Genomic DNA, 18,412 nt, shown 5'->3' with positions numbered 1-18,412 from the left:
GGGCAGCTGCTTGGGACCACTTTTATTTTCAATTTTTATGAATGATTTACCTTTTGTTTTGAAACATGCCACTATTGCACTTTATGCTGATGATTCTACAATCTATATGTCTGGCACCAATGCACATCATCTGAGTCAAGATCTCAATGATGAGTTGAGAGCAGTTGAGAATTGGTTTAATGTAAATAGGTTGGTCATTAATGCAGAAAAAAACTAAATGTATGATGTTGGGATCAAGCTATTTATTGAAAGATTCACCTGTTCTTAATCTGTCTGTGAATGGGAGCCCAATTGAACAAGTATCTGAAGCTAAACTTCTTGGGGTTGTTGTGGGCAGCAAAATGACATAGAATAATCAAGCGAAGCAAATATTGGGTAAAATGGGAAGAAGTATGGCTATGGTCAGACAGTGTCAAAAATATATGCCTGGTAATACCAAGAAGATGATAGTTGAGTCCTTAGTCCTTTCACACCTTGACTACTGCGCCACTATCTGGTCGAATACAACAGAATCAAATCTAAATAAATTACAAATAGCTCAAAACAAAGCAGCTCGACTTGCTTTAAACTGTCCTTCTACAACAAGTATCACTACGATGAATCGTCAGTTGGGCTGGCTATGTGTGAGAGGCAGAATTAAGTACCTTTTAATTAATCTCATTCACGATATTATTATCAATAAAAGACCTGAGATTTTATATAGTAATTTATGTTTCTTTAGTGATGTACATCAACATTCTACACGACAATCAAGTGAGAGTCGATTTCTTTTACCTTCATGTCGGTCTGGTTATGGTCAGGGAAGGGTTCAGTATCGAGCAATGGTGGCGTGGAATTCAGAACCACAATACTTAGTTACACAAATGAATACAAATAATTTTTCTAAAAGACTAAGACTTTTCATTTTCACTCAACAACGATAAAAAAGCTGCACTGGACTAAAACTGGATGTGTTGTTGGTTTTAAAGTGTTGTTCTAGGCTGAAGTCAGGTCCTGAATTCAGAGTTTCCAACCTGGATAGAACCAAGATAATTGTGGAGTTTTTGTGTTTTATCTGTTTGTGTTTTGATTTGTTTTGTTTGTTATTGTATTTGTCGTATTATATCTATTTACATTTTTTGTGGTGTGTACATGTACAAGTATATCTGTTTGTTTATGTATCGCATTTGTGCTTTTAAGAAAGTGGGACCCCAGGAAGAATAACTGCTGGAATGTCCATTAGCTAATGGGGATCCTTAATAAACAAACAAACAAACAAACCCTTTGAAGGGGCCCTTCCATGAAAATTCTACTTAATTTTTTTATGTGTATTTTACTGTTCAGTCCCCACGATAAAGAATCTCAAAGCGGTATTTTGATCCATTCATACATTTCTGAGTAATGCTCTAAAAACCTGCACTCTCAACAGCAGCCCCTCCCAGACCCATGAAAAGCAGTGGGTCCTCAAATGCACACATCACAGAGTGAGACCGCCCCTTCCAGGAAGAGTCTGCTCTGACAGCTCCGCCCCAGTCCAACACCAACACTCAATTTCTCCACAGAGCTAGCGGTGATCAGCAAAAAACTTTCATTTTAGAAGCAGAATACCATGCATCTTCCAATTGTGTCATGACATCAATAAAAGGGCGGCAGCCACACGCAACAGTAGGTGGAGCTTCAGGAATCGAGTCGTTTTACTTACGGGTAGGAAAAAAACCTCAAGAAAATAACTCATATTTCTTAAATATTTTTTTGTGTATTCGTAGTACATGATGATATATATGGATATCATTCACTCTGAAAGGATTAAGAAAATCACGGCATGGCCCCTTCAACACCTGAGGTGTTGTCGGTAATGATAATTCCAGTAGATTCTGAAGGAGAAAAGCAGCTCAGTAAATCAAAGAACATAAACGCCGGAGCTCCGGAGTTAATATAATATAATATAATATGGGTTGCTTCCAAAATAAAATGCAGCTTGTGTCAAATAGAACCTTCGTCCTGCTGCAGATTTACTCAGAAATGAGAGAAATTTAAGTAAAACATGACATTTTCTAGTCGTATGTCCTAGGCATGTCTTCTTCTATAAAATATATAATATATATTAATATAATTTTGAATATAATATATATAACATTTTTTTAAAATGTCTTTTTTCTAAATCTTTACTTGTAAATGTGATTCTGTACTTTCAGAATTTTGCCTGTGAAGAAAATGAGCCATAATGGAGGACTAAAGCACAGGAACATGTGGAACCTCAGGTGGCAGACCCCTGCCCTAAGCTCTTCAGCTGGAGATAACCTTTGTTCTTGATGTGCACATATGTCAAATTTCTCCTATAGCACGCATGTCAAAGTCAAGGCCCAGGGCTCGGTAGGAAGAAACTCGTGAAAATAACTAATATTTCATAATTTTTTTGCTTTTTTTAGTGTTGCAAAGGTAATATATGACCATATACAGTATATGGATATAACTCACTCTGAAAGGATTAAGAAAATCACAGTATGGCCCCTTTAAGGTTTAGGTTGATTTATTTTGGAGTTATATTCCTGTCTGTTTTTATTCAGAGTAAAGGTAAAAAAATTCTTTTAAAGTTTTAAAAATTTAGTGTCTAATAAATATTTTAATTGTGTTTGGATTTTGAGCCCTTGTGCGATTCAGTTTGACACCCAAGTTCTAAAAAACAAATAAATGAATAAATAAATGAAAATAAATGAAATAAGTAATTATCTTAGGAGCAAAGTGATTAAGGAGGTGGAGTTGTAAACATGTCTAAAGGTATCTTTTTGTGTCTTTGGCACCAGCACTGGGATTTTTTCCGCCTCACTTTGAGTCCGTGTCATTTTGGAACTGAGCTCTTCACATGTGGCTGAATATGAAACAGGGAGCCCAGCGGTCCATGACAGAGTTTCTGTGCCAGGAAAGAGGAGGCGCAGGCAGCTGCTACTCTCCATGAGGATCCAAGCACTTATCACTGTGATCCTCTTCAAAAATGGCTTGGCACTGACAGTACTGTGAAGACTCGAAAAGAAATGCTGAGAAAAACTGAGGACTAAATGGGAATATTAACTATCAATATGGTAACAAAAACATAGTGAAAAACACGAGCGCTGTCAAAAAGATGCTCTGAAAGAAAATGTTTTTCAGGAGCAAACACGTTTAAAAACTGTCAGACTTTTACCGGTAAATGGTTATAAAATCAGAAGTAAACAGAAAGTTTGGGCCACGTCTATATTGAAGACAATCCAAAGATTGGCGTTCCATAAAACACTTCTTACAAAAACACCTAAATGAAGCTGTTCCTTCCTCCTTGTTTTCCTGATGAAACTCTCCACACAGATTTTTTTTCATACATCTGAAGCTGCGACTTGTCACATTTGGACGATGTGACACAGTCAGACACGTCGCTCGGCTGTTGCTCTGGTGACAAGAGTCGCATTACATGCAACAATTACCGCATGCAACAAAAGTGAGTCCGGCATCAGAAAGCAATTGGAGATGTGAACTCAGAGGCACTCTTACCCGTCTGCTGCTCCGCTGGTGTCGTCTGCTGCTTGTGAGAGGCTGCCTTCTGTGCTGGCATGGACACTCAGACTGCATGTGACAGCCGGAGAGGTACAGGAAGACAAAGAGGAGAAAAACTCAGGACAGCTATGGCTTTGTTTCCTATCTCCAATCTCTGTTTCTTTGGCTCCTCTAATGAGCTGTCTGTCAATTAAACACAAAATCTTTAACATACTGTAACTATTCAACCGTTAACACGATCGTTCCAGTAGATTCTAAAGGAGAAAAGCGGCTTGATGAGCCGCTTTTCTCCTTTAGAATCTACTTATTTATAATTTTAATAATTAAAATACAGTAAATCAAAGAACATAAACACTACAGCTTCGCTGTTAAAGGGTTAAATAGAATGAGCTTATTACCTAGCTCAGAAACAGCAACCAGAAAGTCCAAGTTTATCTAACTTTTCACATCAAAAAATTGTGTTTCTTTGTGCTAAATTGAGTACGAGTTAAATAACCACACAAAAAAGGACAAGTTGGAACACTATGTCATTGCTTTCACTCTGCATTCTACAGCATTTCATCATTTGAAGATTTTAAAGCATGTGAGAAAAATAAAGCCTAACATTGTGCCCTTAATTGAGTAAAGTCCCCCATGACAATTTTTTTATTAAAAAAAAAAACGTAATCTATGTAATTATGATCATGAAGTTTTTAACCAAAATCTCACAACCTAAATGTCTTAAAAAGTCATTTTTCATGTTGATCTGAAGCCTCTATTTCCGAAATCTCCTCTGAGGGGCGTGGCTTTTGGGGCTCAGCTGAACAGCCCAGGAGAAACTTTAAATTAAACCATCAACTCTCTTTTTAACGTAAGCGCCTGTAGAATGTCCGCACAAAATCCACACTGATTGTCTCATTGTCTAATCTCTGAGAGTCAGACTGCACTCCAGGAACACGGGAACATTGCTAACAGGTTCCCTACAGTGTTCAGGAATGGACGGTGAAAAAATGTTAAATCCATACGACATGCTTCCGTCTCACTTCCCCATTACTTAACCTGGCATTTAGAAAAGGTGTGCATGAACACTCTACGGCAGGGGTGTCAAACTCAATCACACTGGGGGCCAAAACCCAGAACAGGATCAACATTTACTGAATACATAAAAAGCAAAGTAGTTAAAACTTTTAGTATGTAACTTTTTTTAACATAAATACGAATATAAACAGATATTATTCCAGAATAAATCAACCTAAACCTCAAATAACTTTGAATATTTTGCTCTCCATAAAAATATTAATTCCGTCAAAAATGGGATGTTACAAGAGAACATTTGGGGTTAATAATGATGAAATAAAAAGATCTGGAGGTCTGGATAGAATTACCCTCTGGGCCTTGACTATAAGACACGTGCTCTACAGCAGTGGTCCCCAACCACCGGGCCGCGGACCGGTACCGGTCCGTGGACCCCTTGCCACCAAGCTGCAGGAGAATTTTTTTTTTTTTTTTTGAGATGGAAATCTTTTATTTTGAAAATCTACCGGATTCTCTCTATTAGTTTGAGCGCTAAAAGCAGTCTGGCGGCGTGTAAAACGAGAGAAGTTGCATGAGGAAGCTTTGTTTGCAAATGGATCGGATAACTGAGGGATAGAACAGACTTAAGAACAGGTGATTCCCACACTGTTCCTGTCTGCAGAGAGATGTGACTTTCATTAATGAATCTAATCTTTAGAACGGTCACAGAAATGCTGAAACGAGCTCATCCGTTCAGATGAACATTTCAGAGAAGTTGTGAACACGCGATTGATTAATGCAAGTACTTCCATAGAAAGAAAAACAGAGTAGCAGTGCAGAGAGCGGGGCGGGGAGTGGAGGAGAAAAGGGGACCTTTGCGGCGCGTGCAGAAAAATAGAGGGGCGAATAAAGTCACAAGTTTAAGTTTTGTTTTGTAAAAACTGTCTTCCTCTCAAAATGTTTCTCTTGAAGCTTTTGCATGGAGCTTCAAAGTATTCAGATTTGTTTCCTTTTGAACATCAATAATTGATGTGTGTTACATTTTGTTCCCATTTATTATTTTTAAGTGAGAAAATCTTATAATGCTATGGTAAAATGGCCATGGTAAAATCTTCAAGGGTTGACCAGTCCGCAGCCACAAAAAGGTTGTGGACCACTGTTCTACAGGTTCTCTGAGCGGTCTACCACTGACATTTCCTGTGGGTCTCCTGTTCCCGTACAGGTCTGTTCATTTCTCACCTGTACAAAGCCCGTATCTACCTGTCAGGACAGTTTAGACTACAGCTGAACTAACAAAAAAATAAAGTCATGCTTTGGTACAATTTGTGCAGAGGAACGGAGAAATGATTTTACGGCTGCTTCCGTCTCAAAATTTTGATGTGTACACACTTCCAGTTTTAAAGTCAGCTTGTGTTTCTGTATTAGTCAACGTTCTGGATGGGTTGTTTGAGTCTTCATGAATTGAGTTCATTCTGAAGCCGTTTGTCTGGCACACCATGACACTCTGGAGGAAGCAGAAGTCTTAAGGAGACTCGGCTGGTTGTAAGTCTGAACCAAATGATTCCCATCGTTGAAGATTAAAGGGATTTCTGAAAGTTGTTCTGGGTTAGGCCTGTTTTAGGTTTTCCAACATCCACATTTCCTTGCAGCAGAAGATCTAAGCATAAGAAGGGGATTTCCAAATGACCTCACATCAAAGTGTCTTCAAACCATCAAGCTTAAACAAATGAGTGATGATGGGAATAAATTCCTTCATGCAGAAAATCTTAGAATGTCAAACATGTTTGATCTAAGCAAAATGCTTCTTCTTGTTTTTATATTAAATTTGGTTGTCTGCTCTGCCTTTAGTGACACACTCCAGTTTAGCCTACTGTTAACTCCTCAAGCAGGAGTTCTGTGACATCAGTTAACGAGCAAAATCTGTTCCTCAATCTATTCCTCAAAATTCACTACAGAATTAAAAAGAGTAAAGAATTTTACTTTGTTCTAAAACTGTGAACATGTTTGAAGTCCAGCTGGCTGGCCTGATATTCACGTGTAGATTGATACCAAAAAGGAAAAGTACTCAAAACATTTAGTTTCTGTATTTATCATAGAATATGTAGATCAATTTTTAGAGTTCAAAAATGGCAAAGAATAAAAAAGAGAATCAAGAAAATAAATGCACATCATTTTTATTAGAAAAATCATTAATATAAATGACCAATGCAGATCAAACACACACTATGTATATAAATACATATACATACAGACATATATATATATATATATGTTTTTTTGACGCATTAATCGCGGACTTTCTCATACGTGCCTTTCCATACCGCGCGCGCGGGCGTCCCCCCTTTAACTCACCGGCTGCTCTCACTAGATCACGGTCGGGTCTCCAACCACCGAGCTGCTAGCTAGAACCGCTAGGACCTGGAGAGCTCCTGCACCCTAACTCGGCTCCAGTTCGCATCCAGTATCACGTCTGGTGGTACCGGCTCACGTCCGGCGCCGCGTCCCGAGAGCTGCGGACCCCCGACGTTCCGAACAGCAAGCTCACCGGGGGACGTTTTAAATGTTCTGGAGGTTTAAGCGTGATCCAGCCCCAGCATAGCGGTCTGTCTGCCGGCATATTCATGATGAACTCCGCTGGACACGTCGGTGCATCGAGCTGCAGCCAGAGAACACGGCGGCAGTAACAGACTGTCAAACTATCCACAGAGTATCCCGCTTTTCTCAGTCTTTAAGGTTTTTAAAAACAAAAGTTAATTGGAAATGATAAATCTCTAGGGCTGCACGGTGGCGCAGTGGTTAGCGCTCTTGCCTCACAGCGAGAAGGCCCCGGTTCGACTCCCGGCTGGGACCTTTCTGTGTGGAGTTTGCATGTTCTCCCCGTGCATGCGTGGGTTTTCACCGGGGACTCCGGCTTCCTCCCACCGTCCAAAAACATGCTTCATAGGTTCATTGGTGACTCTAAATTGCCCCTAGGTGTGAATGTGAGAGTGGATGAGTGTGTGATTGAGGCCCTGCGACAGACTGGCGACCTGTCCAGGGTGTACCCCGCCTTCGCCCATCAGTGGCCGGGATAGGCTCCGGCACCCCCGCGACCCCGAAAGGGAAGAAGCGGTCAGGAAGATGGATGGATAAATCTCTATTTCATTTATTACTGCAGTTCAGCAGAGGAGGAAAAGATTTGGTCCTGACAAAAAATGAACATGAAAGTGTTATGGAAATGTTATTTTTGATGTTTTTTTTATTTTATTTTACTGAACGTTGATTGAAGTTTTGAATTTAAAATGCCCTTCACTTGCACTTGGGCTTTTGTTAGGCATTTTATGTTACAGCCTTTTATTGTTAAGAAAGTTTATCTCAATACAATGTTACAAAATAAAGTATTTCTGATGAAAACTATTAATATTGTCATTCTTGTTTTCATAATTAATGTAGAACTACTAAATTCCACAAACCACAATTTTTTTTTCCTTAAAAAAAGGCCAAATGTAAATTTGCGATTAATCGCGAGTTAACTCTGGAAATGCGATTAATCGTGATTAAGAATTTTAATCGCCTGACAGCTCTAGTTTTAATGTGACGTTTGAAATCACAATAAAGTTAAATTCAAGAAAAAAAAGATTTGAACTATGAAGCTAAAATGCACCAATGGCTTGCCGGCGCCTCACCTCGACTTTGATTCTGTGTTCTGCTCTGACTTTAACAGCAGAGGAGTCTGCAGGCTTGATGAACTGGAACCTCTGAGCACAGGGCCATAGAGATTCTTATATGCATGTGACAGCCAGAGAGGTACAGGAAGACAAGTGCATCAATTCACTTTCAATGCTAACTTAACTTCATTACCTTTTTTTAAAACTGATAAAGAAAGATCAGATTTTTCTATAGAAGAAGCCTCAGCAGATTAGTTCTTTATTGGTGTGTAGCAGCTGACTGTCATTGTTCAAAGATGCTCAGATGTTTAGTTGTTGTTGAACTTGCTTACATTTGTCAAGTTTCTCAGCAAAATAACAATCCATTTCTGCTTCTATTACATTTTTTTTCTCACTTTTCTCTTTGTGAATAATCAAATCATCGCTATGGTTTTTTGTTTTTTTTTTCCTGTTAAGCAAAATGCAAAAAACAAGAAGGTAAAATATATTTTTTCGATAAAAACAAATCTTTACATTTAAAAGTCAGGCAGCAGGGATGTTTGGATGTTTTGTTGATATTTATTTGTAAAATCCTTGAAAAGTCATTTTTCTCTGAAGCGCCTCAGAAAGCGTGCTTTCCCTTTGATCTCGGCGGCGCTCCTCTTTCATCTCGTGGTTGCGCTGCAAAGTGTTGTCACTTTTGCCCTGCGACATGCTGCGTGTGGTTATGATGCAATTCTGACTTCACCAAATGCTGCCTGTCAGGGATGCTGAGTGTGATCAAAGAGCAAACGGTCACTTTTGACTGGTGAACCAAACATTCACAGCTAGAACACAGACAGACATGTTCAGACTTTTTTTTACACAACGCAAGGCTTCACTCTGAGGACTCGATGAGACGTCGGACATTCTTTGATCAAATTACCACACGGATGAAGGTCAAAAGCATCCTTTCACTCGTGACTGTAGTGCCATTAAAGTCCATTTCAGAGAGTTTAATAAGCCGTTTTATTGTATTTTTCTTTAGGTACGGGCCTCTTTAAGGACACAACAAATCAAACTGAAGAATTCCAGTCTCATGTTGATTTATCATGTCACTAATGCCAGGATGCTTTTACCAACAAATGGGAATGGAACATTTTGGTTGTAAAGTCAGCCCAACAACATGACGAAATCAATGTTTGTCATTGTTTCATTGACAGCTACACAATGTAAGGAATCATAAAGAGTTTCATTTTATCTCTGAGGCATTCAGTTAGACTGTCAAAACAAGGTATTCTTCAAAAATGTGCTTAAAACATCAAAATAATGTAGACATTCTTAATGTTTGCAAAGACATAACCAAAAATGTGTCAGACTAAACATTTTACCAGACAAATGCTAGGTTCACACTAGACGCAGAAGCGCCGCGGAGCAGAGTGGGGGGGTAAGGAAAACGGTCATTCATGCGATTACAGAGATTACTGGTTAAATTAAAAACCATTCCTAACTACTTAACAAGTGACAAGATAACCTTCCTGACATTATTTAGTTCTTGAACTGAAATGATTCAAATGTAGACGTACGTATTAACTCTGCAGATATTTTCTCTCTGTTTTACCGCTGCAGCTGTGTTGATTTTCTTGATGAAAATGTTCTGGTAGTCGGCATCTGCTTGTAGGAACACATCAATTTCTGTCTCCGTGAAGTATGAAGCTCTAAATGTGTTTGTTTCCGTTGCCATGGTGAATCATGCTGTCTTTGCTCCATTGATCAGGGCTTTTAATGGTCGCTGATTCTGAGTTCAGTGACTCAGAGTTGATTGAATCAACTCTTTTCGGCTGTTCTGAAACCGAAAAACTCAGAGTCAGTCAACTCTGAGTGCAGGTTTGAACTGGCGTAAACTACACCATAGGTTAAGAAGGGCGCTGGATAGAAGCGGCGCTTCTGCGTCCAGTGTGAACCAGGCGTTGGAATCAAAAATTTTATGTTGTTGCTAAAGAAAGCATTTGGCAGTAAAATATAGCTTTTAAAAGAATATTTTAAGAAAATTTGATAAATTAATATAATTTAAATGTCAGTAATTAACCTGGAAATATGGTGTAAAACACAGTAAGCTCCATTTTTAACAAGACTAAATTGTGTTCAAAATAAATAAAAAGAAAAAATAATGAAACTATTAGGTTTAATAATATCAATAGCCCTAGTAGTCATATGTACTTTTGTTAAATATCTGTTTTCATGGCAGATTGGTGGGTCAGAGTATTCTTTTTGGTGAAGTGTGTTTTCTTCATCTGTAAAGACCATAACCTCACATGCTGGTTTCTGTCTGTCAGATTCTTTAAAAACTAACATGAAAGCAGGAAGAAAAACGTCCAGATTTCTGCTCTCTTTACACCAGGGGTTGCCCTCAAGGACCCCACATGGTTCCCGCAGGTCTCTTCTAAAAATAAATACTTACTTGTGAGCTGCTTCTAAAATTATAATTTATTCTGTTGCTATTTTCTTTTTTATTACACTTGCATTTGCATAGATTGGAAAATTAAAAGGCCTTAAAAATATGTTGATGATTCATGAACTTTAGATAAGTTTAGGTGACCTCTGACCTACTCCAGTTCAAAGATCATTCATTTAGTAAAAAATGCTGCAGATTTGGTCATTAGTTCAAAATGTAATAGGATTTGTTTAAAAAAGTGTAAGTTGATTTTTCTTTAACATTACATAACTGATAAACATGGTACAAAATAGTGAAAATGGGACATTTTCCCATGAAATGTAAGTAATCATATGAAAATGTTGCAATTATTGAGATTATTAAGGTGATAAATATTAATATCCGTTTCCTAGCTTGTTGTCATTGTTGATAATTATGGTGAGAAATCAGTGTCTTCACATAGAGGAGGATCATTATTCATTATTAATAATGTATAAATATAACTACGCAAAAAGTGTTATTTCAAAACGGTAGCCCTTTATATGACTCAGTACCAATGAAGTAGCCCTCAGGTTCCAAAAGGTTGGTGACCCCTGCTTTACACACTTTACACACATCAAAGGTTTATCGTCACCACATTTATGTTTGTGATCTCATCTTTTATGTTTACCTGAGCACATTTGTGTTTTCTCCAGAGAAAATAAGTCATGCACAGGAAATCCAGACTTTTCAATTCAAACCTAAAAAGCAATCAAAACATTTTCTCCCATATGTGCTCGCTTAACCTGTGCCACCTGCTCCACGGCTTCTCTGTTTTACTGGTTCTGCCTGTTCAGTGATCATGAAGTGGGAGCCGTTTCACCGCCTTCGGTCCTGAAACTTCACAGAGACGTTCTGAGTTTAAAAGGCAACCATTGTGAGGTCTATAAAAACCCAAATTAGCACAAACAAGCCACTAAGCTGCTCCCAGAAACAGACGCTGCTCCCCCCAAGCCGCACACAAACGAGGTCAATCAAGGTAAAAGTCATTTTCCCTAATTGATTCCCTCTATTAGATCTATATCAATCACAGCAGAGGGGTGCAGGTGCGCAGAGGAAAACAAATCAATGAAAAAGAGTTTCAGTTTCAGGCAGGGACATGAAAAGGACCCAAAGATCAATGTGAAGGCAATGACCCTAATATTTGGTACATTCAATTAAGGCCTGTGTTGGGGACTGCTTAGTGGGGCAGCCAACAGAGATAAAAATATCCCCTGGAGTTGCCCTCTCCAGAGTGATGGACGTAAATCCATCCTGCAATAAACATCATTTCTAATTTTAAGGGCTTCATTAATTCTGGTTCAGCACCTCAGACGGCAATAGTTTGAATGAGGGTCATGAAGAGAGCCAACATTAATAACAGCTGCCATATTCCAGCTGGACGCAGCCGGAGACGGCGTCCCGTTTGACAGCGTTCCCTTGAAAATAACATATGATGCCATTAGGTGCCATCATAGGTCACAGCCCACACAAACACAGCCAGGCGGACGAACAGCAACAGTAAATCACTGTAATCCAGACGTGAGATGAAGGCAGGTTGTTCCCCCGCCGGCAGGGGGACAGGGATTTGTGTCATGGGCAGAGCTGCAGTTTAGCAGCTTGAGTCATGATGAAAGCTGATAAAGCTCAGCTGTCACTCACGCGGAGTGGACGTGAAGAGGCACTTGAAAAGGTCCGACTCTTGAACCGGGATGACTGCCACAAGCCGACGCAGTTAAAGAAAAAACACAAACTGGATCCATGTCTTATTTATGATCTTTCTTTCTCTACAGATCTCCTCCCTTCAAGTTCCTCAAGCTGAGATTTGGTTCTCCTCCAGCCTCCAGCCCCACACAGTCCGCTTGTCAATACAGAGGCACTTAATGCTGCTCAGATGTCAGGCAGGAGCTGCAGCACTCCCTTCTCACTTTACCACACAGCCCAGCTGATCACAAACTACTCTGCGGCTGCAAGCAGGCAGCAGCAGCTTGAAGAAAACACAAAGTCTGCAGAAGTTGTTTCTGCTCCTCGTGAGATTAAAGCAAGAGCCATCAAGTAAAAGACAAGGAATGTTTAGAGAGCTTACCTGCCCACGATCAGACCCACGCCAGCGGGTGTGTGGCTCTCTGCTGCTGCTGCTCACCTACACTCAATCACTTCATGACTCACGCGGGGGGAGATAACCGGCTCTCAGGGAAAGTGGAGTAAACACTGATGGCAGGCTGGCTCTCGCTGCACTGCTGCTATCTCTCATCCTCCATTCTCCTCCTCCATCTCCTACTTCGCTTTGAACCTCCCCCTCCCCTCGGCCACCCCCTCACTCTCCACCACAAGGTGTCACAAACACAGAGTCTCTGCATCCGCCGTCTCTTATTGGCTGCCTCTCCCCCACCCCGCCGCCCCTCATCCTTCTCCGAGCGCCTCTTTGGATTTTCAGCCTTAAAGAGGCAGCAGGCAGCGTGCAGCACGGCTCCTTTTACTGCCGAGCCAGTGGAATCAAGTCCACTCTGCTGAGAGGACTGGGTGTGGTGCTTCTGTCAAACAGATACACCGTGCAGTAATGACTGATCAATCACATCAACACAAATTAGATGACTAACATTACTGCAAAATGTTTATCCATCAAGTTTTGTATTGTTTAAAGTCTCTCTAAGACTTTTTTTTTATTTTTTAAAAAATGTTCCCAGTAGTGTTTTAATGATGATTATGAAGTTTTTAACCAAAATCCCACAACGTAAATGTCTTAAAAAGACATTTTTCATGCTGATCTGAATCCTATGTTTCCAAAATCTCCTCTAAGAGGGCGTGGCTTTTGGTGCTCCGCCCCTGATCCCTCCTGTCTGATTCTGATAGCTCTGTGTCTCTCTAGCATAAATCTTCACTGCTGCTACATAAAAACATCAATCTGGGTAATGTCCAGCCGTATGGTTCTGATCCGGATGTCAGCTGGACCAGGAAGTGAAGATCTTCATGGACAGAACTTCCTCCAAAATCCTGATTCTTTCTCCTTCCAGTTCACCAAAGACTCTTTTAGCTAATTCTCCAATGTTTATTGACTGTGATCAATACATTCAATCATTGGTTTCTCAGAGTTCTTGATAAAATAATCAAAGCTAACATCAAAATGCTCTTTCATTGATTTACAATCCTTTCCAACTGCGGTCAAATGAGCCGCCGTTCACATTTCCGTGGTCACATCAAGAAGCTCCGTGGAGTCTGGTGGAGATTTTCCAGCGTTCTCAGTCCTGCTACCGTAAGTATTGGATGAAACTCACACCAAAAATCCAGTGATGCTGATTTGACCACAGAAATGTGAAAAGAAAAATGCCACGCAGACATGTAAAAAACTCAAAAAACAGGATTTTTATCAGAGGAGGACTTTAAGACAATTTGGTGATCCAATGTGATTGCAGCCTCTCACTGTTCTTCTGCTTATTCTCCATAAGACTCATTTTAACAGAGAAATGTTTCCGTTTAGGAAAGAATGCAAAAAAAAAGATTTTTTTGCTACAGGCCAGTAAGTTTGAAAAATGCTGACGCATGTTCAAAGGCGTGGTAAGCACGGGTTCTAGAACGCACGTTTGTACTGCTTACTGGTGCATGTCCACCACCTACAGCTGTAAGAAGTTTGGTGCAAAATCTCAAAATGGTGTAAATCGGATAAATCTTGCTCCCGCCTTTTTCTTTCACATCTCTATTTTGACAAATGGAGACTTGGTGTCATAGAATTCCATCTGGACACAATGATTCATTCCTCCTCCATGATCAATTTTCAACCAGCTGGCACTTCTGTGAATTGGAAGCAATGTTATCTAAACATCACGTACAAATCAGAGTTCCTGATTGGTCAGAGTTCGACATGATTTAACTTTCAACACGGGTTCAGTGGCCGCATGTTTTGTACGAAGAATGTGTGAACAAAGTGTGAACATAGCTTAAAAACAATGGGGAAAAAACTAATGCAAGTCAGAATAGAACATTTTAGCAAATAAATCAAAACTCTAGAAGAATAAAAAAGCCATAGAATCAAGAGTTACCTCAAGCTGCTTGAACTATCTCAAATACATTTCTAAGAATCTGTGCTGACACATTTCTGGAGTTTGTCGCAACTGCAGATGTTTTTTGCCTGAAGGTAGGAGGCAGATTGGCTGTTCCAAACAGGATTCATTCAATAATTCAGTCAATTGTTGTTGTTAAACATGCGCTGCTGAAAACCAGGTCAAGAAAAAGCTTTCAGAAGACAGCGGGCTCAGGAAGCATGTCTGCACTTTACCCATCACTAAAATGCAATTTTTTACATTTTTTCAAGATTATTGGAAAAGCTAAACCATTAACTCCTCAACAAAAATGATGATGATCCCATATCCTATGAACAAACGTAAAACACAATTAAACACATATCTAACACAAAAAAAGGACAGAAACAGTAAAAAAAAAAAAAAAAAAAAGAAGAACAAAAGAAGTCATATTTAGTGATCTTTTGTCTTGATCTTTTTGTCTTTTATTTATTAGTGTTGCAAGTGGAACCATGAATTGTGAAATTATTAAAGACAGGCGTGTTCAAGTAAATTGACAATATACATTGAACACAAAATATATATATTCTTCCACTTAGTTGTTATGAGCCCAGATAAAATCCACACTTAAAGCAGCAACTCGCTGCGAACGCTGCACACAGATAAAAGGATAAAAAAGATTTAAAACATAAAATTACAAACACTGCACAACATGCTAAAACCAGTCGGCTGCACGGAAGAAATTACACGGACCCAGAAGTGACCAAAATAAAAATGATAAAAGGTTTAGAAACACTTAGTCTGCTGCACTGGGGCAGCTGTGGGGCAGCGGTCGACTCCTGATCGGAAGATTGCTGGTTCGATTTCCGCCTTGCCCGCTCATGTGTCGAAGTGTCCTTGGGCAAGACACTGAACCCCATCCCACCTCTGGTGGGAGGTTGTGTGAATGTGTGTGAGAATGGGTGAATAGGTCTGTGACTGTGAAGCGCTTTGAGCCCTCGAAGGATGGTAGAAAGCGCTATACAAGTATACACCATTTACCATTTTACTGCTGACACACACTAACTGGAGCAAAACTAAAAACGGTATAAAAAGGACAGCAGGTACGATGACTGGAGAACAGTAACAATAACAAGCAATCATCGATTAAAATACCCAAGTCTTTAAAATATCAAAAACAATAAAATACCTGTGGTGTCCAGCCCCCACACCCAGTCATTCACTCTGTAGGGTTGCCTTGTGATACCACAGCCCTGTCATCAAATACATGAAGAACTTAAAAAACAGTAAAAAACAAACATGATTACCAAAAATAAAAAAAACAAATGTACCAAATTGGCTCACAGCTGCCACACAAACAGCATCAGCCCAGCAGTCAACCTTACCACCCACAAGAATCTGGCACTGCTGGGAGCCCCGCCCCTTTCTATTTAAAGCGCCTTAATGGCAGAGCCACACCCTGCAGGTGTCACTCATCACTTTAGCTCTTTTATTCATCATCATGTTAAGGTGCACGTTCACAATCATATGCATATATTTACATTTTCAATTAAAATATTCACCTGTTTCTTCACCAAATAACCTTAAAGTTAAAAATCTAAATATCATTTTACTCCTCTCCATCTCCTGTTGAAAACCTCTACCTTCATATGAATTTAGGCAGTCAGTTTTTCCTTTGATATTCCTATTGAACTGAATCTCCCCTGACAGAAGACCAAGAGCTAAACTGCTAATTTGCTATTGACAGTTTGTCTTTAGGTCCTTGAAAGGAGTTCTACATATATACTGTATACCACCGTAACCCAATCAAATCATTGTTGTAATTCGGCAGAATAAGACATTTGCTCAAGAAAGGGGAAGGAGGTTTAGAACCATCGGAGGATAAACTCCAGCTGATGGTAAAATCCAAACTTCCATTCAGGTCACAATGTACGCCAGGACCCATCTGGTCACACTATGCTGCTTCGGCTCTGACTAAACTGGAGAAGCTTTAAAAGTAGGACTGATTTGATTGTACAAGATGTGTCTTCTTTTCCTTTTGCCTACCAGTTTGTCTGATTAGCAATGGATGTTTCTCTCTGTCATTCCAGGATGTGAGACAGCAGATCCAACATAATTATATGGTCAATGAGAAGCTTTCTGCCATGTTCTGTTTTAGCCTGAGCAAAAACAACTGGTGTACAGTTTGAACAGTAGAGTAGAAGTTGAAGGAAACCGCCTCAGCAGATGTTGGTACAAAGCTATCACTGCAGAAGATTCTGAAATGAATACAAACTAATCCTTGGTCCATATAAAGAAACTTGTTCCTAGCAAATCATGCTTATTTGTAGTATGCATGAAGAATCTGAAGGGTTTGTGAACATGTGCGTCCTTCCATGCTTTAATGCATACATTCACCGTTTGTTTAGTCAGGGTTGCGTCTGCAGGGGGCGCAATTTGGGAACCCTGCAAGTTCCCCAGATCAACCACTACATCCTCAAAGTGAGGGATTACACTTATGCTTCGTTTCCACTGAGCGGTCCGGACTGGACTTCTGAGCGTTTCCATTACAGAATGGACCCGTTAAACAGGACCGACTGGTACCATTTCTAGTCTCCCGTTTGGCCATTCTGTCATTACAAGATGTAACCCATTGATTGGTGGAAAGGATTTACGACAACAGGAAGCGTCCGACCAGGCTTTTCCCGACCCAAGATCCAAACCGAAAGTTTGGTCCATTTTTCATCTGGATTCTTCGTTGCCCCATAAGAAATTCTTTACATACAGTATTACCGCTTATTTGTGGGAGTTTGGAGACCGGAGACACGCAAAATCTATGAATATGGAGATCCACCCCCCACCCCCGTTTCCCTATCCGTATCAGAATGTCCGTTACCGATCCAGACTCATCAAAACACTTCTGATCATGCTTTGTAAACATTTATTGAAGACCATTGGAGGTCAACATAAAGAGATTTTTTTCTTTTAATTCAGAGCAATAGACTGTTCTGCAGCGTAGAGGCCAGCTTCACCCATAATAAACATCTGCTCTGGATTATAATGATCCTCTGCTGTTATCTTTTTTATTTTCTGTCTGTTTCTGAGTCAGCTGATGCATCTTCTCTTTCTCTGTAGTCGCACCGCTTTGACGCACAGCTACATCATCAGTCTACATCCTACATGAGCTTTGATGGTCCAACGTTCAATAGAGATGCTCACTTGAATGGACGGACCGTTCTAAACCAGCCAAGAGTGGACTGGTCTGGTTCGGACTGATCAGTGGGAACAAGGTAAGAGTTCCTAAAGCTTTATCATATCGTATCATATCATATCACATCACCACTACCCCTTAGGGAATCATGGGAAGCATGTCCCAGTAGCCAATGAGCTCAAAGCCCCACCCCCAGGTAAAATTAGGACCAGCTCAGCAGCGAAAACTCCAAAATTCTGAATTGAAACTGAAAACAGAGAATTGGAAGCAAAGAGGGAGAAATGAAAAGAGGAAAGTTGAAAGCACAATAAATATATATCTTTTAAATTGGTAACAGTTTTTTTTTAATATTTACTTCTTTTTGTCATTTTCAATGTTATTTTCAATATTTTTTTCAAGTTTTCAATATCATTTTTTCAAATGTTGAGTTTTATTTTTTTTAACTTTTCAATAATTCCTTCAAGTTTTCAATATGTATTTTTGAGTTTCAAACTGCATTAAAATTTTCATTTCTTTTTTTTAGAGCTGTCAGGCAATTAAAATTTTTAATTGTGATTAATCGCATTGTCCTGAGTTAACTCGCGATTAATCGCATATTAATATGTGGCCTTTTTTTTAGGAAAAAAAAGTGTGCTTCGTGGAATTTAGCAGT

The 18,412-nt window shown here is 39.7% G+C and overlaps 1 protein-coding gene across 3 annotated transcripts in view; it reads right to left on the bottom strand.

Annotated features, from left to right (window-relative positions):
- LOC112152399 (alpha-1,3-mannosyl-glycoprotein 4-beta-N-acetylglucosaminyltransferase C) overlaps positions 1–18,412 on the bottom strand; it is a 117,866-nt gene that overhangs the window by 65,294 nt on the left and 34,160 nt on the right. Inside the window, exons 1-2 of one of the 3 annotated variants that reach the window (XM_024281955.2) lie at positions 12,641–13,318; positions 3,502–3,573 (exon numbers count right to left, since the gene is read on the bottom strand). In XM_024281955.2, the coding sequence (XP_024137723.1) occupies positions 3,502–3,562 (61 nt within the window). In that variant the 5' untranslated portion in view covers positions 3,563–3,573; positions 12,641–13,318. Of the gene's footprint in view, positions 1–3,501; positions 3,574–12,640; positions 13,319–18,412 lie in introns of those variants that run through there. The other 2 variants (XM_024281956.2, XM_024281957.2) reach the window with 2 other exon arrangements.

This window comes from Oryzias melastigma, linkage group LG6, assembly GCF_002922805.2.
Source record: "Oryzias melastigma strain HK-1 linkage group LG6, ASM292280v2, whole genome shotgun sequence".
In the NCBI taxonomy this organism is placed as follows: domain Eukaryota; kingdom Metazoa; phylum Chordata; class Actinopteri; order Beloniformes; family Adrianichthyidae; genus Oryzias; species Oryzias melastigma.
The sequence above is the reverse complement of the archived record's forward strand: the minus strand, read 5'-3'. Positions and strand labels throughout refer to the sequence as shown.